This window comes from Meriones unguiculatus, chromosome 14 (assembly GCF_030254825.1).
Source record: "Meriones unguiculatus strain TT.TT164.6M chromosome 14, Bangor_MerUng_6.1, whole genome shotgun sequence".
In the NCBI taxonomy this organism is placed as follows: domain Eukaryota; kingdom Metazoa; phylum Chordata; class Mammalia; order Rodentia; family Muridae; genus Meriones; species Meriones unguiculatus.
In genome coordinates this window covers 86,685,235-86,710,479 of record NC_083361.1, presented here as the reverse complement: position 1 = coordinate 86,710,479, position 25,245 = coordinate 86,685,235, and the positions used below count along the sequence as shown (strand labels likewise).

The following is a 25,245-nucleotide window of genomic DNA, read 5'->3' as shown; positions in this document are numbered from 1 at the left end:
AAGCACCCTACGCTTTCTCGAGCCCAAGTGGTACAGGGATACCTTTATCTCCTACAGGTGACCAGTTTAGTCAAAGGTCCCTGGGGGCGGGAGAGAGAACAGGTCCTGAGCTAGGGGGCCCAAAGACACAAAGTGGGGTTTTGGCTGTTTCTGTTGTTGTTTGTTTTGAGACAGGGTTCCTCTGTGTATCCCTGGCTATTTTGGAACTCCCTGTGTAAACCAGGCCAGCCTCAAACTCACAGTGACCCCCCTGCTTCTGCCTCCCAAGTGCTGGAACAAAATACATGCACCCCCACACCAGGCTCCAAATACCCAATTTAAATCTGTTCCTGGCTCTCATCCTTCCCTGACTATTGTCAAAGGCTCTGATTTCCAGACCTTGTCCTGGATGCCCTGCTGCCGCCATCTACAGACTCGGCCACTGGGCTGACACGGGCAGGAAAGGCTCTCAACACAGACCTACTCTATGCAAATTTCATTCAAACCAAGAGCAAAGTGTCCTCTGAATCCCGCCAACCCGAGGAGGTAACAGTTACCTGAGAAGATGCTGGCCAAGAAGGCTGCAACAAGAGCTCCGGGCTGGAGCCTAGCAGAGTCTAAAGGTGTTCTGTCTATCGCTAGTAACCTAAGCAAGCTTGGGCAAGTCACTTTCTGCCTCTGGGAATTATTTTTCCATCGCTAAAACAAACCCACCCGTTTAGAATTCAAGCAAGCAACAAGGAAAACCTCCATAGTCCCTTTCCGTGCTACAAACTGCGTGACCCTCAGCGCCCCCTCTTGCAGGCGTGGACTCCCCGGCTCTCTACTATGCCCCCACATTTAGGCTGCTCCCCGTCCCACCACGGTTCACCACCGGATCTTGCTCCTCCTCTCAGAAGCCGTCCTCACTCCAGAGGGGCCAGAAGTACCCCTTTCCCAGCAAGGCTGCTGGCACAGCTAAACTAGACCCTCCTCCACATCTCTCCAGAGCTCTGAGACAGGGGTGCCTGTCCCTCCAGCCCACTCAGCCCCCGGGATGCAGAAAAGGTTGGGGCATCTAGTTCAGGGACGCAAAGAAAGCAGAAGGAAGAGAAAGAAGGGAGGTGAGGAAGAGATAAAAAGAGACGAGAGGAGTAACTGTGGCTAAGGCCCCTCTGGCTCTCAGGATTTTCATCAGTTCTAGTGCAGCCACATGCTCTGGCCCAGGTTCCATCCCCTCCTCTGCTGACCTGGGCTCTAACCCCTGTCAGCACAAAGGAGTGGGGACAATAGGGGCTTTGGCGTCTGCCTCTACCCCTCGGAGGCTACGATCAGAACATGGGTGTCCTAGCAATGCTGGAGGCTGTCATCACAGATCCCTCACCTGAGCCCTGCAAGGCCAGCGAGGTGTGAGGAATGCTGGTCAGAGCTGGTCAGAGCTACCGGGCTTTGGGGAGGGCATGGGTGAAGCTCCACCCCAGTCCACCTGCCCCCCACCCCCGACCCTCTGCAAATCCAGCCTAACTGTGGTATCTACTGTGTATCTAGCACGGCCCAACCTGGTTCAGTGGAAGTGGGCACTATTGCTGCCCCAGCCTCTGTGACTGGGCACAATAATAAGACGAAGGAGATGTACCCAGAATGTCACTGGGACTGAGGAAGGGAAGAGAGAAGGCAAGGCCCTGTCATGCCCAGGTACCAATGGATGACCACTAAAAAGTTACTCATTTAGTTCAGAGAACATGCACGGTGAGAAGTATTACCTCATTACAGGAGCCTGGTTGTTCCCGCTGCCTGAACCCTCCCAGCCAATCTTTATCCACACCCCACCCCACCCCCAGGCCCTCAGTATGATTTACCTACTCTCCTCTCACATCTAAGATTGAGAAAGTCTAGTGCCCTATTGTGGGGTATTGGACTGGGTCTCCTCTTTCTCCTGCCTGAATGGTGGCGATCTTCCATCACAGATACTCTGGGAGCCACCCGAAGATGAGCCCGGGCTGGGGCTGTCCGTGGTGCTGAAGCCTCCTAGCTGTCCTGTCCTCACCGAAAGCCTGCCTGTTCCTATTGGAACGCATCAACTCCTCAGCCCACAGAGGCAAGGCCAGGCTCCTACACATGAAGCCTCAAACGCCTTCCACTTCTTGCATTCACAAAACCAGAGAGATGGCTCAGCAGGCAAAAGCACAAGCTGCTTGAGTTTGATGACCTTAGTTTGATCCTTGGAAACCCCATAGAAGGTGGAAGACGGAACCAGTACTACAAAGTTACCATCTAACCTCCACATAGCCACTAGGGCTCACCCACCACATGCATGCAATAGTAAATGAATAAGTAAAATAAACCTTAGAGAAGGACTCTATTCGGAGCAGAATGGGTGTAAAGCCAGAAAGCAGTCACACAGGCTTTTAGTGAGCACCTAGGATGCACGATCCTATAACAAAGCTCAGAATACAGTAGTGATGAAATAATCTGAGTTGGCCCTTGGGGGACTTAGATCTGATGGAGTCAATACTGGGGTCTGCTCTCTCTCTCTGTCACACGCACACAGGCCTTACAAAGTGCGCTCAAGTAGAAAGTGTATCTCTATTTTACAGAGGGAAATGGAAAACATTAGGGTGGCAAAGGGGCATGCCCAAGGTCATAAAGCTACTGACCATCAAAGGACGGTCTTAAACGCAAGCTATGCCCGCCTCCTGAGTGGAGAGAGGGTCACAGACATAGCCCCTGTCATCAGTTTACAATCTACGGTCCTTGCCTTGTAACCAACAAGCCCCCAGCAAAGGAGGCTTGAAATGAGCTGAGTGCTTCCGGCTGCTTCTGGTTTTGAGGGACTCAGCAGGACGGGGATCAGCTTTCCTCACCTGGGGTGCCTCCATGCCTCCTAGCCCTCACTTCACCCCCACCTTGCACAAAGGCCTCCCCCTACCTTGCATGAGGGAGTGAGGTGTGCACGCTAAAAATACCTTAATCCCTCCCTGCTCTCGCTCTAATTAAGCTGAGTGAGTCACTACATTAAGTAATTTATTGCTAGTTACATAATTGCCTTAATATTTGGTTCTAGAACTGGGGAGCAAGAGTGGCCCCCTTCTTTTCAGGGAATTGGTAATCCAAAGAATGGGACTGGGGGCCCCTGATGAGGGAGAGTGGAGTCATCTTGGTCAGGCCCCTGCTCTAATTTGGATGCATATAAGGCCACCAGGCCCCTAGAGAACACCAGAGAAGCAGATTTGTGGAAGTCCAGACCCTCTGCTCCCTGTCACCAATCTGTGCCTTCTGAGGACATCACTCAAGTCCATTTCCAGGGCTTGCCGTCATGAGCCACACTCTAAGTATCCACGACATTGCCTAGCCTTGTCACCCTGGCCAGCAGCAGAAAGGTCCAGACAGGGTGGCCAAGTTCCTTAGCTCCAGCCAGCACATACAAGGCAGTCTCATCATATATGACCAAGTTGTCAGTGCACGGAAAGCCCAGCACCTCTCACAGCCCTGTGACAAATCAATCCCAGTCTATAGAGAGAGACATACAGATCCACACACATACATAGACACACTCGAACATACATACAGATACATACACAGATACACACAGACACGCAGATACACACACATACACAGATACACACAGACACGCAGATACACACACATACACAGATACACACACACAAACATACACAGACACTCATGGACACACACACACACACACACACGATCACTACAAAGGGCACAAGAGAACATTCTGAGGAGGATAAGATGGTGAGATGCTGGACAGGCCAGAGTACTTCCTGCCCCTGCCAAGGACCGGGTTTGGTTCCCAGTGCCTACACCGTGGCTCTCACCGTCTGTAACTGCAGTTCCATCGAACTCTCAACTGTCCTTTGAGCAGGGCAGGCACCAGGCACATATGTGGTGCGCTTCTATCTGTGCAGGCAAACACTTGTACAACACAGCATAAAAACAAATCTCTTAAAAATTCCTCTCTTGATTTCAATGGTAATCACATGAGTACAGATTTATTAAAATTCGTTATGCTCTTGACGTAGAGGATTTATCATGTGTAAGCGGTACCTCAGTAAAGCACATACCTTTAAAGGTTTAAAAAGAGAAGTCCCATCCCCCCCTCCAGGACCCCTCCGCAGGAACCGCTGTGAGTGGCTGCAGTGTGCGCTTAGTAGGTGTTCAGGGCACGGATGTTTGGTTTGCTCAGTGCCAATTAGCAAGGTGTCAACAGGCACCTCGTGTGTGCACCTGCACCACCTGAGTCTCGTTATCTCGTTTCCCACTCTCCACAGCCCTCGAGAGAGCCCCAGTGCGTGCCAGGCACAGCACACATGTGGTCTCATTTCCTCCTCTCAGCAGCTCTAGCGAGGTGGGCCCACCCACAGATGCAGGGACAAAGGTGGCAGGGCTCACGGGTCCTGCGGCTGGGGTGTGGCAGGCTTTCATTCATAGGCACGCCCCCCCCCCACGTCCGCTGAGGGCTTAAGCTGTAGGAGCAGGACATGCCACGGCTTGACTGAAGAGCGAGCAAGCGAACCTCACTGGGCTTATGAGGAGAAGCAGAAGCTGAACATGGTGGTGCCTACCAGTAATCCCAGAACTGAGGGGCGTGGAGGCAGAACTGGGAGTTCAAGGCCAGCCTCGGCTATAAAAAGAGACCCTGACCTAAACCACAAATAAACACAAAAGAAGAAAAGCAGATGGGGAGGGGAAGGGAGGAGAGAAAAAGATAAAAGAGGAGGAGGAAGAGGAGGAGAGTAGAAGAGACAAAAGGAGAGGCTAGCCCAGGCACACTTCACACAAATGAGCGTGCATGAGTTCAGAGAGGTGGTGGGAGGCCAGGCCAGCGTGGGGAAGGAGGGAGCTGGGTTAGGCCACAATCACGGGGAAAGCATAAGAGAGATGCCATGGTGTCTGAGAGGATGCGGCAGCAGGGAGTTCAGCGCCTTCTGGGCCCTGAGCAGCAGGTCCCTCAATCCTGTCAGTGACTCATTCCCTTTGAATTAGCCTCCGTCCAGTTTTTTGGTTTAATGGCCTGTTTACACCCACTGTCACTATTTCCCTGAGCCTAGGAGAAAAAAAGAAAAAAAAAAAAATCCCTTACCCCAAATTTGACAAAAGCTATGTGGGAAATAGTTAATGTTATTCAAGATTGAGGCGGGGGTCACAAAAAGGGTCCTATCAGGCCAGATGGGGCCACAAAAGGAGAATAGACCTTCATGGAGGGAAGGGGTTAAATGAACACATTTCATACTGAAGAAGAGGAGAACGCCGGGACTAAAGGCCTAAGTGAGTATGGGAGTCGGGTGGTAGGGGTGGGGGGTGGGGGTGGGGGTGGGTTAACCAAAACTACGAATGTGTGAAAAAGCATCACAGAAACCCAGCACTTTCTACGTCAATTATAACATATATCTTCGGAACTTTTATTTTATGTGTATATGAATGTTTTGCTTGCATGCATGACTGTGTACTATGTGCCTGCTTGATGCCCACAGAGGCCAGAGGAGAGCAACAGATGCTCTGGAACTGGACGTACAGGTGGTTATGCATCACCACGTGGGCGCTGGGAGCAGAACCTGGGTCCTCTGCAAATGCTCTTAACTGAGCCATCTCTCCTACTGCCTGTTTCTTCTTAGGGAGTTTGAAGCCAGGCATGATGTGGCAAGCCTTTAATCCCATCACTCAGGAGGCAGAGGCAGGCAGATCATCTCTGTGAGTTCAAGGCCAGCCTATTCTACATAACTAGTTTCAGACCAGGGCTACATAGCAGGAGCTGTCTCAAAAGGAGGGGGGCTTTGAATGGAGATACCCTGCCTTAGTGAGCAATGCTGTTCCCAAGAGACAGTAATAACTAAGCTAAAATCTCGGTACCAGGCCTGGGGTCCTTGTCTTTGATTTATTGGTCGGGGAGGCCCCAGAAGCCTCCAGAACATCATATTGTCATAGCTCTTGGTTGCCTGTCATAGCTAGGTGTTAAGATCCTGTTGCTGAAGATACCATGCATTTTGGTTGCAGGACATAGAAAACAGGAAGACTGAGAAGCCTTCCCCCTGCTGGCAGCTCTCGCAGTGCCAGAGTGTAGTCATCACACAGGCTGCTGCGGGAGAGAACACACCATTTGCTCAGCGCTGGACCCTGCCTGCTACAGCACTAACTTGCCAGGCAAGACTGACACCCCGGCGCAGAACGGCACGAGCGTTACCTTACCGGGTAACCAACCGCCTTCGACTAGATTCATGCCTGGCACTGCAGAAACTCAGTCTAAGGTCCATGGCTACGAGGTCAGAGGCCATAGGGAACAACCCACCATGGCTGTTCTGTTAAATGGGCATATTGTCAAACTGCCTTCTAAATACTTACGTTTACACCTATAGATCTGTGCTGCTCTCAACTTTGGTCAGAGACGCTTCTTTTCTCAGTAAGCAGCAGTTAACGCAGAGACACATAACTGGCCAAAGTGACAAAAATAAGCGGCTATGACTTCTCGGCGCCCAACGGAGCATCCTTATCAATGTGTCTATAGATGCACTGGGATATGGAAAGTCCCCGGAAAGAGGACAAGATCAGAGTAAAAGGCGGGGAGGGATCGCCGAGGAAGGGTTTCCCCCATCGGGACAGCCTGTCCTCCAGTGGAGACAGCCCCCGTGGGAACCAACTGCTTGGGTGTGACTTCAGCAGTGCCGTGTCCACGCCAACCACGAGTGGTTTCCTGGGACGCAGCGTGCGTGAGCTGCGTCCCGCCCATGCCGTGTGTTTGGGACAGCAAGCCTGCGCTGTGGACATGGATGTTTCTGTTTGTTCTGGTTCGCCTGCTTCCAGGTCAGGAGAAACAGGCTCTAGCTGAGCAGGTGGTGCTGCATCGAGAGGACCCAGCTGCCCACAATAGCCCTAACGACCATCCAACACCAAGTAGCTAATTAGCACTGATAATGAGTCAAGGCTCAGGGCCCATTGGAAGCTAAATGTGAGTTCCCACTGGTGGGCGGCAGTGGCGAGGTGTCTGGGCCAGTCTCTAACCCCTCAGCATCACGGGAGACCCACCCTCACTGACTCATCTCCCAAGAAGGCCCAAAGCCCAAAATCAGCAGTAAGGATGGAGGCCTTGGTCTAGGAGAAAGCTCTTCAAGAGAGAACTTGGTGTGGACTTGGCATTGCAGGGCTCACAGATGTGATCAGGAGATGAAGAGCAGTGACCCAACTTTGCTCTCAGGGGAAAGAGCTGGGGATTGTGGCCTCTGGGTAAAATTGATGGTGTCACAAGAATGTAAAGCACTGATAGCATGAGGCAGGGAGGGCTGTCCCTATGGGCAGCATGGGTGAAGGAGGACTGCCCCTGAAGGAGGATCAGAAGCATCAAAGAAAAATGACCACAATTCAGGCATGTGAGCCAAGGTAGGGCTGACATGACCCCTCTGTCCTATTGAGGCAATTTGCATGTCTTCAGCCACCCCTCAGGGGGACTTTTGACCTCTCATCTGGATCAACACCCCCCTTCTGTCTCCCTAATCCACCTAACCTCAGAGTAACAGTAACCTGCCCCACCGAAGCCCCTCTACCTCCTGATAGGAGCCTGGATTCCGCCTCTGCCTCTCTACCACCAGGTTCTTCCCCCTGCCCCAGAGCCCTGTACCTGTTGCCCATCTGGTGGGCCAACGTCAACTCCAGCACCAGTGTTCGGGGAGCATCCTAGTAGGCCACTTCAATGCTCACATCTGGGCACACCTGTCTTTAATGGGACCAGCTAGGCCATCTCTATGGCCTGGGGGAGACGCATAGCTGGAGTATATCAGGCCTCATCAAGGATGGCCGAGCATGTGGCCCATAACTGGATACTGAGACGTTTCTCAGCAGCGTGCACGCGCGTGTACACACACACACACACACACACACACACACACACACACTTCCAGATGAGTTCTGCCACTGTAGGTGGGGTGCTGGCAGGAGCAGAGAGTGAGCTTGGACATCTACCTCAGCACCTCACTCCTGCTGTCAGGTGGGGGTGGCCACACGCTCACGGGCAGCCCCAGGCCTAGACTCTGGCCCTCAGGTCCTGGTTCATCTTGCCCTGAGGCCTTCCCACTGCCAGGGTCCATGCCCTGCCCCACCACAGCCTGCAGGGAAAGCGCTTGGGAGGCATTTGTTTCGTTCTCCTCTACACGGTGGTACTGGCTCCTTGAAGACTTGTTGAGGCGATTAAACCAGGCAATTTCTGAGACTTTGTAAAGGACACTTTGGTGACATTCCTTCTCTCTGCAGGCCATGGTGTCGCATGCAGAAAATCCTAGCACTCCAGAAGTAGGGGCAGGAAAGCCAAGAGTCCAAGGTCATCCTTGACTAGCCAGTGAGTGCCCAGAGCTCCAGGGAGACCCCGCCTCAAAGGGGCAAAAATAAAATAAAATACGTATGTAAACTAAAATTCTAAAGTAACAAGAAGAAATAAAACTTTTAAAACATTTCTTCTCTCCAGCGGGCTGCCACCCAGAGCTTTAAACAAATTCTGGATTCTCTGACATGGGAAGAGCATGGTGGTACTCCTGTCTGTGTCTCATCTCTCCTACCTCAGACAGAACCTGTCACCACACACACACACACACACACACACACACACACACACACCACAGCCCTTCTTCCCTCCATTCTAAGTTTCCCCCTTGTCTATCTGCCCTTTCCCTGCCAGAATTCAGCAACAAGTCCCTCCAAGTCACAGGCCCCCTGACTGTCCTGGGCCACATGCTTCTAATCCAAAGCTGCAGGAGGACAGAGTTCTCTCTAGTGCCAGAGGAGGATTTCTCCTGTTTCAGCCTTCCCTCACTAGCGCATCTGCGAAGGCGGACCCACATCTTCTTGCACAGCTTCCTGTGGCCCCTTCCCCTGGAAGTTCACTTCAGTCTGCAACAAAACCGGCAGGTGGAGCCCGCTTGGAGCCTCTTGAAGCATAGTGGAACAGAGCCTATGGGAAGGGGGGCGAGGCGGGGAGCTGAGCCTTCTTCCCAAGGAAGGCCCTGTCCCAGGATCTGTCCTGCATCCTGCCCTGGGGTGGAGCTGACCTTCTGCACCTCGCCATAACCCAGCACCATCTCAGCACTGAGGGCTCATGGAGAGAGTGTAGGGAAGCCTGCAAGGCTGGAACAGCAGAAGCCTAAAATAAAGGCTCTGCTCAAACATGAGATGATTGAGCTCTAAGAGGCCCTTCCCCCACCCACCTATCCCTAAACTCCCCTCCCCGTGTTCTGTGGGATGACAGACTGCAAGCCCCCGAAGGCAACCCGCAGCATGCAGAAGCTCTGGTGGAGACTTCAAAGCTGGAGGCCCAGGGAAGCGGAGACAGGCAGATGGAGGGCGGGCGCAAGCACAGCCTTGGATCTCCTCAGGGTGCCCCAACCGCCTGAGGGGCCGGGGCCGAGGGAGAGACCTTCCAGGCCAAACTCACCCTTCTCTCCACTCCAAGCCCCATCTCTCACCCTGATCTCGTTGGGCGATTGCACTGTTCCTCTTGGGGCTTCAGCAGTTGCTCCTGCATAAGAGGACTGAGCTGGGAGCCGGAAAGCCCTGCGAGTGTGATGTGGGTGTGGTCATCCTGGGAAGAATGCCACCTCCACTCCCAGCCACGTCCAGCCTCTCAACCAGTGGCCAAAGATTCCGGCCACCCAACCTGAGCATGAAGACAAAAGGACATCATTCCTGAAGGCCTTCATGGGCTGAGGAGGATCCTAGAGTCCCCTGAGGCCAGCTCAGACCTCGTATGCATGAGCCCTCTGATGACCACTGGAGCCCAACATCTCACAGCCCTCTCTACCCTTGGGCAGGAGGGACCCAAGAGGGAGGGTGATGAGGGGCCAGGCCTCAGTGAGGCCTTGCTGAGTCAACCGCACAGGTCTGCGGGCCACTGAGGACCGTCACACGAATCCACTTGCGAACAGATACCAAGTTTCACTAGAACATTCCTGCATAACGCCCTACACACGCACACACAGGCACACAAGCCACACTTGCTCACACAACCGTCCACCAAGATTCACACAAAGAATGAAGACACGAGCACACACATACAAGTATCTGCACACTTTTCCACAAACACAAGTCCAAACATCCACCCCCTCTCTGACAAGTATACACATACCTAAGACTAGAATATCACACTTGCAAACACATACACACACACACATGCATGCACAAGTGCTTGCATGAACACACACACACAAACTAATATCATTCTGCATTTTGGCACTGGACAAATTTCAAGCAATATAAAATAAAATAAAATAAAATAAAATAAAAACCTAAACCTAAGTGCAAGTTAATCCTATGTCTGTTTCCCAGTTAGCCATCCCAGAACTGTGAGAGGAACTGCTTCTCCCTGAGCTTCACTCCGCCAGAATGTCTGTCTCTACTGTTCGAGGACCCAACTGTCCCCATCCTCAGCCCCACTCCGCCTTTGCCATGGGGCTCAGAGGACGTGGGAGCCCTGTATTACCCTCCTGCCACCAAGCTCCTTCATCACTCTTCCCTCCTGGTGCTTCCAACATGCAAGCCTGGGCTGGGATGGAGCGTGTGGTGGCAGCCCCTTCCGGTTCATGCATTACAGCACAGCTCTGCTGTAAAGTGACCAGTCCCGGCCTGGGCAGGAAAGAGAAAGAAGAGGAAGAGCAACCAAGGGCTGGGTGCTCCCGGGATGGAGTGCAGGAGCCTGAGACGGCCTTTGGTCTGTCCACGTCAAGCCGTCCAGCCAAGGCTTCAAGGTCAATCTTCCCAAAGCCCAATATTGACCAGGTCTGACCCTCACTCAAACCCCTTGTGATGGGAGTTTTGGTGGATCATAGTCACATGTCTGGACTCTCAGCTTGAGGTCAGGTCTCTAGGCCTGAGCTAGCTCTCCCATTCCTCGGCCTCAGGTCCCACAGAATGGTATTTTAATTGATCCTGTAGCTTTTGTTCCTCTGCTGGGATGCCTCGCTCCCAACTTGAATCTTCCATATCTCTTCTGTTCTTCAAGGCTAGCACTTTGCCATCTGGACCAATAATTCATGAAACGAACAGGAGCTTTGGGGGCCTAAGGACCCTGTGCTTCAAGCCTGGCCCCACCCCTCCCAGTGGGCAAGACAGTCCCTTCTTGAATCCTCTGCTCCCTCATCCAGAAAACAGCAGCCTCCTGGGTTTTTGGAGGGGATTAAAGATCATAGCTGTGGAAAGCCTGCTCGGGCAGCTGGAAACTTCCCTGTGCATGAGCAAAGAGTTCTCATTATGACTTAATCCTTTGATCCCTGTTCCTACATCCCAACTCCAGCACACAGCAAACAGGCAGGAAGCAGGGAAAGGGTCAAGGCTGCTTCACCTATGAGCTCCCTGACCCACAGCCCCTACCCTACTAGGGCCTGCCAACAGCCAGCCTCAGCAGCAGGATACGGATTTGGCTGGAAAGAGGCTGGACAAATTTTACTTACTGAAAACTCACACCAAACTACAATTCCCAGAATGACTCACAGGCTGCTGTGGGTGTGGCCTTGGGTTTAACTCCTTCCTCCAGGAACTCTTCCACTGAACTCTGTGGGGGTTGGTCTCAGGCCCAGCAGGTGCAGCCTAGCAAGGCGCTCATAAGTCCCTCAGACACCTCCATCTGCCCACGGAGCATCTGTGCCTCGCAGCACGCCCACCACCTCCTGGCTCTCCCACGCACTGATGGTCTCCGGGCGCCCAGCCGTGGTCTAAAAGTGTAGGTGAGTGTGGGTGTTCTACTCTGACAGCAGCTAGCCTCTCTGTGAGCACTCCCTGCATCCCTAGCAGTGTCGTGCTTGCAGATTCTTCACAACTATTTTGTGGCGGCAGGAGGGTCATCACCGTTGCACACTGCTTGTCTGAGGTTCATTCCCAGGACCATGTGGCTGTGGGAAGAGCCTCCATCTGCTTGCCACTTTTTCCTCCTGTCTTCAAAGCTTCTTCTGAACCTGGAGGAGCATCCCCGAAGTCCCAAAGTTCACTGATCCCAGCAACACTGTTGGGAAGTCCTCCCAGATTCCTTCTGTTGCACCAAGCTCAAAAAGGGCAGTGAGAGGATGACTTCAAGAAGTGGGTCACATCACCAGGGAACTGGCCTTTCCTGGGGAGCGGGCAGCCGAACAATGAGAGATAAATGTGTGAAAAGATTCTTGTTGCTAAATATATTGACATCCCAAGAGGCTTGAGGTACCGACAGGGAGCTTTGGTCCCCAGCCTTGAAGGCCACAGTCTTGTGGGTCAGACAAGCCAGGGCACTTGGAGCAGCAGATGAGGCCATCCAGGCTGCCTGGGCCTGGGGCAGGAGCGGGAGGCCAGCACCGAAGCAGGTGAGGCCTCGTCCTCTGAGCCTAACCTGCCAAGCTCAATGGGCTGATTTGCATATTGTTTTGCATTCATTTGCATAGCACTTTCTGGAAGGCTTCACATTCTTCCAACCCTGCCTTGCCCTCATTTCTACGGTCTCTGCTTATTCCACTGAACACCCATTCTCAAGCAGCATGGAGTGAGTCCTTTAGCAGGCCTGGAAGAGGGGCACTGGAAGCAACCAAAAACGTTGCACATTTGCAGGGGAATTTACATGTCCACGCTGTCAGAGACAACTTCATGGCTAGAAGTGCTATCTATGGTCTAGCCTTGACTCCCTGCTCCTCTTTCAGTGCTTCCCTCGCAGCCTGCGCTTCATACTTAAGCCACTCTGAACTCTACTAGTCCCGGTATAGGCAAAACCACGCTAGCCCTGCCTCCTGGCTAGCCCTGCCTCCTGGCTAGCCCTGCCTCCTGGCTAGCCCCGCCTCCTGGCTAGCCCCGCCTCCTGGCCTTTGCACATTGGGACCCTCTCCTTGGAACCCTCCTGCAGTTTGGCTAGAAGTGACTCTTCCTTCTACGGCTGCACCAGCGGCCCCCCGTACAGGAAGGAAGATGGCTCCTTCCTCCAGCATGGTCAGTGGCTCTGTCCATCTCCTCTAGGAATGCGATGCTCAGCTGGGCAGCAGACCACGAAAGGCTGCTGAATGAATGAATGATCCTCTGTCACTCAATCTCATCGCCTTATGCCTGGATGATTCTGGTCACCTGCAGGAGGATCGAGGATGGATAAAGACTTGCCTCCAACTTTTTCCCATCCTGGGACACTTTCTCCTTCATCAGCCCAGTCAGCCAGCAGAGTCTACAGCCCTTCTATGGAGGTGGAAGTTCTTGTTATAGTCTATCCCCACTCCCCTTTCAGGCCATGCTTGCTTCTTTATCATGGGTTCTAAAGAAGAGTCAGAGCCCCCCGCCCATCAGCCCACCATGTATTTTCACTAGAAGCTGCTCATTTCTCTCACTTCACCTGACATGCTGCCCCTAGCCCATTTATGTTCCCGAATGCACCAGCTTATGATAAGGACAATGACCCAGCATGGACATAAAGCCAAGCCAGGTACTTGAAGTAAGCAGCCTTGGATTGCTTTCAAGGAATGGGCTACCCAAGCTGAAAAGGATGAGGGTCTTTGGGAGTGTGTGAGTCGGGAGCTGGGCAGCAACCATAGAGAAAGCAAGCAGCCGCTACAGGATGGCTGTGACACCGAAGATACAGGAGCTACATCTGAGCCGCATTCTCAATCCTGGCCCATCAGGAATCAAAACTGCAGGGTGGGCTGTCGTGTTAGAGGGGAGAGACAGTCTGTGAGGGCTTCCTAGCAGAAGCAACCTCTCCGAAAACCTTTCCCTACCTCTGCTCCCTGAGGAAAGGGCCAAGCTCCTGGGGGTGGCACTGGAGACTCTACAAAAGCTGCCCCTTGATCCTAGCTGCCTCTGGCCTGTCCTTTTGGGCTCCCACTAGCCTGAGTTCTTCTGGCCCTTGACTGCACTGAACCTTCTATGCCTTCCCATCTTCCCGTGTTCCTTCTGTTGCTCCGTGCCTGGGAGTACCCTGCAGGGCCCAGCCACACGCCTCCCCCCCAGAACCTTCTCCACACAGCTCTGTGACACTGTCAGTTTCCAACCCCATCTCTCCTATACTGAGCAGACGCTGGGTGTGAGGACTGGGTCAGGGTTCTAATGACTGGGTCACGGGTACCAAGCAGCCTCTAGGGAGTCCCTGTTGATGAACAAACGAGTGAGTGAAGGAACCAGGGAGTTATATTTTACGGGCCCAAGCAGCAGCAGCCAGGGAAGTGCCGGCCTGGCAGTAGCGTAGCCAAGAGCAAGACTCCAGTCCATTAAGACTGGGAGGGGTACTGATGGGAGTACATTCTCCCCCTCCGCCATTTGGCTAGATCCCAGACAAGCCATCAGCGGTCTCTGGGGACAAGAGCTGGAGTGGGAAGCAGGAAGAGTGGCAGGGGCTGTTTGGTGGGTAGGGGGAGCAGGGGCTGGAGCTGCGACGAGGAACATGGGCAGTTAACTCCCAGTGATCTGAGCCAGAGCAGCCCAGGAGTTTCTAGGTAAGCCCAAAGGAGAAGACTGCCTGGCTCCTGAGAGTGAGGCTGAGGCTGAGGTCCAGCTCTAGCCTGGCAGCCAGGCAGGCTAGCAAGAGGTGCCTCTGGTCTCTGCCGCCATGCACCTCAGCTAAGAACTCTGCCTCTGTCTGAAGATCTACTGCAGAAAGTTCTCTTCTCATCGGTCCCTTGGCTGACTTGGGTGACTTGGCCTCATGGCTCCTTGAGGCCTGGCCTGGCCCCTGCTCTCCTTTTTTGGACCGAGCTCTCTGAAAAACCTGGACAGTGCTGCTGAAACAGGTTCCTAATCAAAATATAATCATATCCCTCCTCTGCCGAAACATTCCTATCCATCCCCAGCATAAAAGCTTCCAAGGCTCCCTTGGGACCTCTGGACAAAGCCCAAGGAATCTGGAGTTCCAAGTTCTGCAAGATGTGGCTCCTGACCACCCTGCAGCCATTTCCCACCACACATCTCTGCAGTGTCCTCCCTGTTCTTCCGCCCAATCCCACCTCCCAGCCTTTGCTGACGCCGTTCCCAGGATGCAGCACCTGTTAGCTTATGCTGCTCTTTACTGCTTCGTTATTCTCAAGCTATTTTGTGTCTGTGAAGCTTAGGCGGCCCCAGAGGGCAGGGCCATTATTGCCTATTTCTTTTCTGCATTTCTCCACAGGGTATAGAATGAATTGTCCTGAACTCACAGAGGTGGTCACACATTCAGCCACCTCCTCTCTCTCTGAGTAGGCCAAAGTGTCCCAACTGTGTATTCAACCATGAAAGAAAAGAAGCCCCCACACAGAAATGGACATAAATAGGCACACACATGTACAGCAGTTACACAAAGACCAAATGTACACATATACACACACACCAGCCCCATGATCACACACCCACACCAGAACACTTAGGCAAACACACAGATCCACCTACACATACATTTAACAAAAAACAGTTGTTCGAGCACTAATAACACAAATGTGAATGCACACTCAAGCAACACGCATACTGAGTCACTCTGACGGAGCACACACATTAGCATGCAAGGAAATATGCAAACGACTTCACACGCATGTCTCCTTACACACACACCAGCCTGCACTATCCTCCCCCAGCCACACAGCAGTGTTCACAAACCCATGCCGCTGCTTCACATCCAACCCTCGGGATGGCAGAACCCTCAAGACCTCTGCACATCCAGGACCTCCCTTATACGCCACAGGTGTGTGCATGCACGCGCACACGCACACGTGCGCGCACACACACACACACGCGCACACACGCCATCACCTGCCTGCCACCTTGGAACTTCTCATACTGGCTCCTTCCTCTACACATGTAGCTCCTGCTTTCGGGCCAGCACAATGCTGGGGCTCTGTGGCCGTGTCTACACCGTCCTGGGACAGATGCTTTGAGGTGAAGTTGTATAAAGTAATGTCCTGAGTGAACCCTTAATTCCTGATTCCACGAACTCATTACCACTGATGCTCTCTTGCTCTGGGACCACTCATACATACCTTTATTCTCTCTTCCGCACACACCCACACCCCTATGTTTAACTGCTGGCAAACACTGTCCCTCTCCAGGGTGCTGAAGCGTCCCATCTCAGCCACCAGAGCTCCTGGAAACTCCTTGGCCAAACTCCTCACCCCACCCCGAAGACCCATCCTCCAGCCAGAAGCCCTGCTTTAGGACCCTAGCTCCGTCATCTCCCCGGTGGTTTCCAGACAGCCCTCCCCTACACAGAAACCCCCGACGAGGTTGCCGTCCTGCAGCCAGGTCCCCACCAGGATCGATCCTTCTCTGTGGCCTGAGCTCCGTAGCAGCCCCGGTTCCTAGAGGGATGCCCCGGTCCATCCTTACTGCCTCTCACGGCTGCTTGTCCAGCCCCCAGACCCCGCGCTAGTACTCACGGCTCAGCCGGTCGCGCTGCCGGGTACTGCTGGCTCCTGCAGAGGATGGAGTGGCCGCACGCCTGCCCCATCACTCCTCATCATCTGCCTCCCCAGCCAGACTAAGGTGGCCCCTTGCCCTGCCCCCACCCCTGCGCCCGGAGTTCTGGCTGGGGCACCCCTAGCAGGCGCAGGAACCGAAAGCAATGGCCGGTTCTTGACTCCGCCTGGACTCAACGCCCGATCCAGTTCTGCTGTCTGGGCTGCTCCGCCTGCCTCTCAGGCTGCTACTGCCGCTAGGCTGGCTCTGGGAGGAGGCTAGAGCAAGTCTGATAATGCAGAAGGGGGAGGGAGCATGGAGGAGGAACAGAGAGAGAGGCCCAGACAGAGAGGGAGAGAAGGAGGGAGGAGGAAAAAGACAGAGAGAGATTGAAAGATACACAGACAGAGAGAGAAACATGAAGATCTCTCTGCTTTCAGGATGAAAATACAGAGACCAGAAAGGCATACAGAAACACACAGAGAAAGAAACAAAGATTTGAGAGCAGGGATGAGGCTGGGGACTCCAGGCACAGGAGGACATAACCCAGACTCTCTGAGGCCCCACCGTAGAGTCCCTCAGGCTGGAAACAAGCCATTGTCCTCTGAATCTGGGACGGCAAAGCCTCCTCTGGAACTAGCTGTCATCCCTTCTGGGCATCCTCGCTATCTTTGTGTCACGTCCTAGGGCACACACCAGTGTGAGCTGTCACACGGCAGACTCAGCCTGGTCACAGAGTCCACCTTTGATGACTGTTTGCCTGGGCCACTGTGGAAGCTGATGCATGAACTGCCAGGAGCTGTTGTACCCAGGCTACAGCCCGCCCTTCCCCCAACTTCAGTGGCCACCTGCTCTAGGCCTGGGGGAGGCCTACTGCACCTCTCTCCTGTCCGCAGAGAGGACTCCTCAAAGCAAAGCTTTAACGCAACAGAACAGGAGCGTTTAGCAAGGGGACAGGTGGACAGTTGTCTCAGCAGGGCCACACCACGCAGCAGGCACGGGGTGGGTGGGAGGCTGTTGGGGTACGGAAATATTACCATTGAGTTATCCATCCATTTACGAACACCGTCGGTCGGCCCCATCAGCTACAACTGAGCTGTTCCTTGCCCCCTTGCCCACCCTTTCCCAAACAGGAAGTGGCAATATTTCTAGAAGAGGTTCTAAGATATGTCTTTAAAGGCAGAAAGGGATCTAATCCAAGGAGGTGTTCCAGTGAATCTCACCAGTGACCTCATCTCTCCAAGTCATAGGGAGAATGCCACCCCACCCGCAACTAGGCTCCGGGCAGAGAAGCCCCTGAGACTTAATGGAAACCTGACCCAAGCTGAAGAGCATGGGTGAACAGGAATGAGTCAGCTTGTGCAGGCAGCCTGTCCAGGCAGAGTATTACTCACACAGTAGGCCGGTGGCCTCAGACTGCCACGTCAGGGAAGATTTGTGGGAGCTTTTGCTTCCACCTTTGGAGCCCCAAAGATAAACCTGAAAGTCCCTGAACGCACTGGGGAAAGTGCTTCTCACTCAGAGGGGACAAGGGCCAGGATGGTTCAAAGCCAGCCAAGCCAGCTTAGAACTGGTGTCTTTCTACTCTGGGAGCTGCCTGTTTCAGGCCTGTGAACTGGAAAGATGTTCCCCCAAGGCCCTGGTCTCTCACAGCTGCCTCTTGGGCTCAGATCTGAGGAGCTTGTCAGTGGAGCTGGGCCAGAAGGGTTCAAATGAGGGCACCTCCTGGGTGTGGGTGCTGCAAGCTTCAGCTGACCCCTTCTCAGCTCCCCCCCAAAAAGAACAGTAGTGGTGGCTTCCTGCTCAGTAGTCTCCTGGGAACACAGAGGGGTGCTCTCCCTCTCAGCCAAATGCCAGCCACACCTTATAGTTCTCCAGAAGCAGGCTCCGCAAGAACAGTGAGGGGTCCAGAACCATGGAGATGAAGTGGGTTCCAGGGCTCAGATGGGATTCAGATCCCAGCTCTGCCACATGTCTAAGGAACTCATTCAACTCTTTGAACTCCAATTCCATTTTCTCACATGAAAGACAGGTCACATGTTTCAAACATAAAGAGCTGTAAAATTTGGAGGAACAACTCTAAATTTCCCAGTAAACAGTTGCCGATCCCATGGAGGAAGTTGAATGGATGGAACCCAAGATGTCCCACATGCTGAGCCAGGGGCTACAGCAGGACAGTATATGGATGGGTGGGGTGCAGAAAGGGTGAGGGATTGAGACAGTCCAAGATCTCCTCTTCATCACCTCTGCCCCTCCCCCATGCTTAGATCTTCCGCCTGGCTACAGACTCCGCCCACTCAAGACCACGCCTGCTGCCGCTCTCCAGGGTGCTGAGCCAAGCCTACCCGTTCTAAGCCCTTTCACGCACCCCCACCAACTCCGGCCCCCACCCCACCCCCCGTCCGCCACGAGGGTCGGTAGCCATCATTCTGGTTTTTGTTTTTTATTTTTTCTAACCGGGTCGCGGTAAAGCACGTGGGAGGAAGAAGGATGCTGCGGGGGGGAATCAGGGTGGCTGCCGTAAGCCGTGGAAGGGTGTCTCCCTGGGATTGGCTCCACAGCACTACTCCTTGCCTCCTGAGGACTGCAGGAAAACCAGAACTTCTCGGAGCCAGCCCCAGCCCTTGTTTCCTGCTGAGCCGCTGGTAGGGTTCCCTCCTATCTTCCAGAGGGCCCCTCCTCTGTTTCCCTCCCAGGCACTTCCTATCTTCCTACAGTGTAGACACTTTTAACAAAACTCCCCACTGTTTGGCCCAGTGGGCAGAGATCCTTCCCCTGACACACACCAATTCAACCAGCCCTCTTCTGGGGCGCCAAAGGCCAATATAGTGTGTCTCTGCGCATTTCCTTGGCCCGAACCTCAAAGAGCGAACAGCCAACTAGACAGTCGCCTGTGTGTAGACTGGGCTCCACAGCGAGGCCTCGCTCCCGTGTCCCTGTCCCCAGAAGTCTGTGGATTTTCACCTCCATCCACTCCTAGTCACATGGCCCTGATTCCTCCCTTTTCTCCTGCTCTCTCCAGCCCTCGACTCCAGTTCAACCCCCGTATTCCACATCCATGCTGCACCTAGCGGCAGCTTCCTAACATAAGCAGTCACGTTGCACCCCCATTCTAAACCCTCGTGGGGCCACCCTTCACCCCCACTGGCTCCGCCCTGGCCTGATGGATCTCTCTGTATCCCCTTCTGCTGCAGGCAGGGAAGAGGCGTGCCCCTATTACTCTCCAGTCCCATCCTGCTCCTTTCTTTTACAGTCTGTCTCTCCTCCAGGGTCCTGATGTCCTTTCTTCTCTTTTAAAGACCATCCCAAATCCTGGCTCACCTTTTCCGGGCCAGCTCAGCACACACATCGTGCAGCACTCTTGGGACTCTGCTTTTGGGTGCTTCTCCCCTCCTTGCCATTTTGCCCCACCTCCTCTCTCTGCCTGTTCAGGTTCTTCTCATTTCGACTGCTTGAATCCTGCTTTCCTGAAGGACAGGCCTTGAGGCCCGGCCCAGCCCAGCCTAGCCTTTAGGCTGAAGGGTGCAAGGAAAGACTGCTGATGGAGAAGTCTAGAGAGAGATGAAAGGTGAGAAAGAGATAGTGCCCATCAGAGCCAGGATCAGTCCAGGACCATGCCGCATTGAGTCTAGTAAGGAGCAGGGGGAGGATGTTGGCCCCTACTTCCGGGGCAGGCTGATGCTGTGATGTGTAATTCCCACCACTGGGGATGGGGAGTCATTGGCAGGCCATGGACTTCATGGGGGGACTGGGACACCCACAATGACTCTCCCTGTCTGGGGCAAGGGATACAGAATGGGGGTCCACCCTGGTCTTGGTAACAGGCACCTATGAGGGCAGGAGAGAGATGAGTTGACAGCTCAAGAGAGTCATCTCACAGTGTATTTCCCCCTGATGCCCACAACTATGCCTTTGAGAAAGGCCTGCCTGGCATGTGCTCTTGGTGCCAGGCACAGGTTGTACTAATCAGGGACCCTATAACACCACTGGGGACAAAAAGCCTTGACAAGGACAGGAAAAGTCACCATGGTCTCTAGAACAGCTTTAGAGTAGAGAAACTTCTTCAACATCTCAGGAAGGTGGCTTTGGTGATCCAGAACCCACAGTTAGAGTCCTGGGTCAGCTTCCTACGGATGGAGGGAGGCTGGTGACCTTAGGTGTGGGTAGTAATCTCAAATTCCAGTGAGGACGAGGCAGTGGGACAGATATCAAGTCAGAAAGCCTAAGGCTACTGGGTCCCTCAACCCAGAATCCAATGGCCTTGCTTCCTACCCAGCTCTGTGGGTGGAGCTAAGCAGACATGGCTCGGAGGAAGACTGGGTCCCTGTACCTGAGGCAGATATCACATCACGAAGCATAGAGGTTGGGGCCAGTAGATCCAACCCCTCATTATAAAGATGGGCAAACAGGCCAGGGACATACACAGGTCCAAAGAATGTGAAGGGTAGAGCTAGGCCACAGATCAGAGACTCCTGCCATTGTGCCCCAAATTACTCTCTCTTCTTCAAAATTGTCTGCCTCTCCTCCAGTAGGGACAGAGGCTCAGCAAAAAAGGCTATGTAGATGGAGCTTGGACCTCCTCCCCCCACAAGAATGTAGCATTTCACCAGGATGGGTCAGAGCAGAGACAATCCCTCTGAGTTCCTATTCTAAGAAAGGTTTTGTTCTCCTCATCACCCTCCAATCCAGCACACCGGGAGCCTCCCTGCCTGGAGTCCCTGAGCCTCCTTCTCTACCTTCCCTGTGCAAGTCCCCACACCTGAGGAGGGAGGGAGGGGATGTGACTCAGTGGGATAAAGGCAGCTGTTAAATTTGAATGATTACATAAGCCAGGGGGAAGACAGCTGCAATGTGATTGCAGAGGCCAGGAGTCAAGTCTGGGCGGGAAGGCAGGGCTCTCCTCCTGGACCCTATGCGCTCTAGTCTGTGGCAGAGACAACTCTTCACAGGACCAGCAACCCAGCCTCTGTACTGAGGGGCTGCAAAGTGTTTCCTCGGTCTAGGCACTTGAGGAAGGCTCTATGTCTCCCCCGAAAACTAGCTCTCAGGTTTTTAGACGTCCTCAGGCCAGATCCTGGTGAAGCTGTAGAACCTGCCACAGATCCCTCTCCAGCAAGGAAGACACAAATGAGAAAAGAAAGAGCACCTGCCGGGATGGGCACCTTGTCCCAAGCCTGTTCTGTCCTCGCTGGGCTACTTACTGGCCACCCTGCATCTCCTAAGGGTGAAGTGAGAGAGAGGCAAAGGCTTGGCACAGCAGGTGGCATTTGTACTCCCACCACCGGCCAGGCTAAGGGCTGGCTGGAGACTGCACAGGTGGCCCAACCTCACCTTAAACTGACCTCTCCGCCCTGGGTACACTGACATGGGTGGAGGACCGGAGAGTCAACATCGAGGACAAGACTTGCTGTGGGACCCCGGGTGAGGCCCTGAGTCGTGCTGGTGTCTGCAGTGCCCAGGTAGCGGTAGAGCCTTAGAGCCATGGGGCCTGCAGCACAGTGAGTCCAGGAAGGGAAGAGCTGGAACAGCTTGCGGGAGGATGAGGGGACCAGCACTGGGCACCAGCACAGGGCCCAGCGCCATCAGGCCCGTGATGGCTCCTTCTGTGTGCACCCCCAAGCCCAAAGGAGGAAGGCTGTGCCCACCCAGATTATGTTGCTATGACGCTTGCTCGCTGGTCTCCATGGTGCCAGGCACACAGCCCTCCCCTAGTCAAGAGGAGGACTGAAGGTGACTGCAACTGAGGGGTCCCTGGCACCCCTCCTACTCTATCCTGCCTGGATCAGTCCTTGGAGTTCCCTAACTTGAACCTCAGGAGACAAAGCGAGGAACGGCAGTTTCCACTTGAGAGTCAAAAGAGTGACAAAGAGGGGGCTCACGCAGAGAAGACAGACAAGACTGCAGGGAAGTGGCGGGGGCGGGGTGGGAAGAGGGAGGGTACACCCCAGTCACCAGGCAGAGAACCTCCCAGCTGACAAGGAGTGGGAGGCACAGTCCGGCCCAGCTCTTTGGTCTGTGGGTGGTGGTGGGCGGATGGAACAGAGGGGGAGGGAGGGGGGAAGCATAAGGGGGGAGGAGCAGCAGGAGAACAATTTTCCTAGAGAGCTCTTTGTGTGTGGGTGTTCCTCCACGTGCAGTGTGCGTGTGTGGGTGTGTGTGTGTGCACACTTGCAGTTGTGGCAGTGTAAGCTGAGGTGTGCAGGCACGTGTGTGCAGAGCATGAGTGTATGCGTGTGGCCTACGTGTGCCCGTGTCACTGTGTCTCCAGGGTGATAAATACAGCAGTAGGAGCTGTAACCAGGGCAGAGAAAGGGTGGAAATTTCCACAGGCTGAAAGTAGCATAAAAGAGAGGACGTGCCAGGGCCAGTGAGCTCTTCTCGGGGCCAGTCCCTGGCTGGCTGAGTACATCCTCCCCACACGTTCATAGAACATGGACACTGGCAAGAATAACCCAAAGGCATTTCCTGATGGCAGAGGCAGGGAGATTCTGACCAGCTCTGTGTGTGTGAGGGGAACTCGCAGAGGGGTGGAGCTGTGTGGGCGTGTGTGCATGTACATGTGTGTACGTGTGTGTGCGCGTGCGTGTGCGTGTGTGTGAGTGACAGAAACAGTCACACAGTCCCAGAGCAGGGTTTGGGTCATTCAGGTCACTAAGTGGCTAAGTGGCAGAAATGATGCTGTTTTCTGGTAGGGACAGATCCTAGGGGGCACATTAGATAGGGATGTGGTCAATTTCCTGGGTGGGAGCAGAGCTAAGACTTGACAGCCAGGGTATGGAGGGGAGGCCCTGGGGTGTGAGGCCCTGGGGTGTAAGGCCCTGGGGTGTGAGGCCCTGGGGTGTGAGGCCCTGGGGTGGGAGGCCCTGGGGTGTGAGGCCCTGGGGTGGGAGGCCCTGGAGTGGGAGGCCCTGGGGTATGAGGCCCTGGGGTGGGAGGCTCCCGGGTGGGAGGCCTTGGGGTATGAGGCCCTGGGGTGGGAAGCTCCCGGGTGGGAGGCCCTGGGGTGGGAGGCCTGGGGTGGGAGGCCTTGGGGTGGGAGGCCTTGGGGTGGGAGGCCCTGGGGTGGGAGGCCTTGGGGTGGGAGGCCTTGGGGTAGGAGGCCCTGGGGTGGGAGGCCCTGGGGTGGGAGGCCCTGGGGTGGGAGGCCCTGGGGTGGGAGGCCTAGGGTGTGCATGGGGCTAGGCTCCAGCCTCAAGAGGCCCTGCTGTAGCTCATATGCACTTGCCTGGGCACAGGGCCATTCCCTCTCTTGGATGGGCCTCTTCTTCTCAGCACCCCCCCCCCTTCTTCTGGAGTGCTCTCTATGAACCCTCTTTGATGAGCACCCTCTCCCCTCAAGGGGTTTCCTCCTCCCCCACACCACTTACTCATCTGCCCCACGTGTTCAGCAAAGCTCTGCACACAGCAGGTGTTCAACAAGTGCTCAGTGAATGAGAATTGAACACAGTAAGTATTCAGGAAGTGCTGGCCAGAACCTCTCAGGCTCTCCTCCTGGATGTCACAAAGACGCCTCTGCAGACACATCTGGGAAGACTAGCAAGGGCCACGGCTGGCACTTCACACTTACCTTCAATGCTCCCAGGAACCTATCAGGAGGCAGCTCCCCAGGACAGAGAAAACACCGGAGATCGGAGACCTAAGCAACTGTCAACACCACAGACTGTAAAGGCTGTCTGCCTGCACACCCATGCTTTTGGAAACAGAATTGTGGGCAGAGAGCAAGGGGCAGGGAAGCTGTTCCATGTCCCCTCCAGATGCAGGGCTCAGAGGGAAGCACAGTGGAGGCAGGGTTCTCTCAACCGCCTCGCTGCTGGCCAGGGCTCTCTGCAGCCAAGGGTTCCTCAGTCCTCACTGCCAGATATCATGTAGAGCAGGAAGGTTGAACTGAAGGAGCCAGAAGGGAGAAAGGCAGATACCCAGCCCTCTTCTGCCCCCTCCCCTCCCCTCCCACTTTTCTCCCAGCACGCCACCTGCAATGCCTTGGGTTCCCAGGCTCTGACCTCCTGCAGCCTTCTCTCTCAGGGTTCCCTCCCCAGTATCCAATCCTATCCCCAACCACACTCCTCCAGGAAGTCCTTCCCCCTCCCCACTAACTCTAGCTCTAGGCTCCTCCCACCCCAAGCAACCTCAGTTGAGTAACAGGTGTGCCCCTCACTTCTGCACTGGAGCCAGATTTAGGAATCGTTGTGACAACAGAGCCCCCCGCCCTGGTCCCCCAACACTGTGGTCATTAAGTATTTCCCATGAAGGTTGAGTCTCAGTCTTGCAGGGCTGTGACCGCATCCCAAGGGAAAACATTCTACAGTGTCACAGACGGGCTGGCCACTGCCCTCTTCTCAGGGGGCCCTCACGAGAGGAAAGCAGTGCAGGAGGCAGGAGAAAGCTGAGGAGACCATTGTCAGGCAGTGGGACTCTTTCTCTGGGTTCAGGATCTCAGAGCAGAGAGCACAGGCTCAGACTTAACAGCAGGCATTCGGTAGGCTTCCGGTGAAGGGCTTCTACTGCCCTCACGTCCTAGAGCCCAGAAGGCCAAAGCAAAGGACCTCTACTGTGCTATCTTACAACACATCACCAGTCCCCGGCCCGAGGCAGGGCTGAGTGGCCCAGCTGTTTTGTGTGTGTGTGTTGGGGTGTTGCATAGACCCTGTCAAAATTAGCAACTATGAGTGGTCAGTGACTGCCCCCTAGTGGCTGAATGCAGCCCCTCTAGTTGGTTCCTAAACCAGGGTAATGACAGTGCCAGCCCAGCAGAGGGCATCTCCAGTTGCACCCTCTACCTGGACCTCTGGGGTTGGTGGACAGTAGATCAAATCCAGGGAGGAATTCCAAGTAGATCCTGGGCAAGTAAACCCTCTAGCCCCATCCTGCTTGGAGGGCGCGATAGAATGGCCTGGAGTCCCCAAGACAGGACAAAGTGATGGGGACCTTAGGCCAGCTTGT

General features: G+C 54.3%; 1 protein-coding gene across 2 annotated transcripts in view; it reads right to left on the bottom strand.

Moving 5' to 3' along the window:
• The window catches only part of Pde2a (phosphodiesterase 2A), a 90,474-nt gene extending 73,899 nt beyond the window's left edge, over window positions 1-16,575 (bottom strand). The window contains exon 1 of one of the 2 annotated variants that reach the window (XM_021640975.2): window positions 16,287-16,575. In XM_021640975.2, coding sequence (XP_021496650.1) covers window positions 16,287-16,357 — 71 coding nt within the window. In that variant the 5' untranslated portion in view covers window positions 16,358-16,575. The remainder of the gene's footprint in view (window positions 1-16,286) is intronic. The other variant, XM_021640978.2, reaches the window with a different exon arrangement.
• Window positions 16,576-25,245: the final 8,670 nt, after the last annotated feature.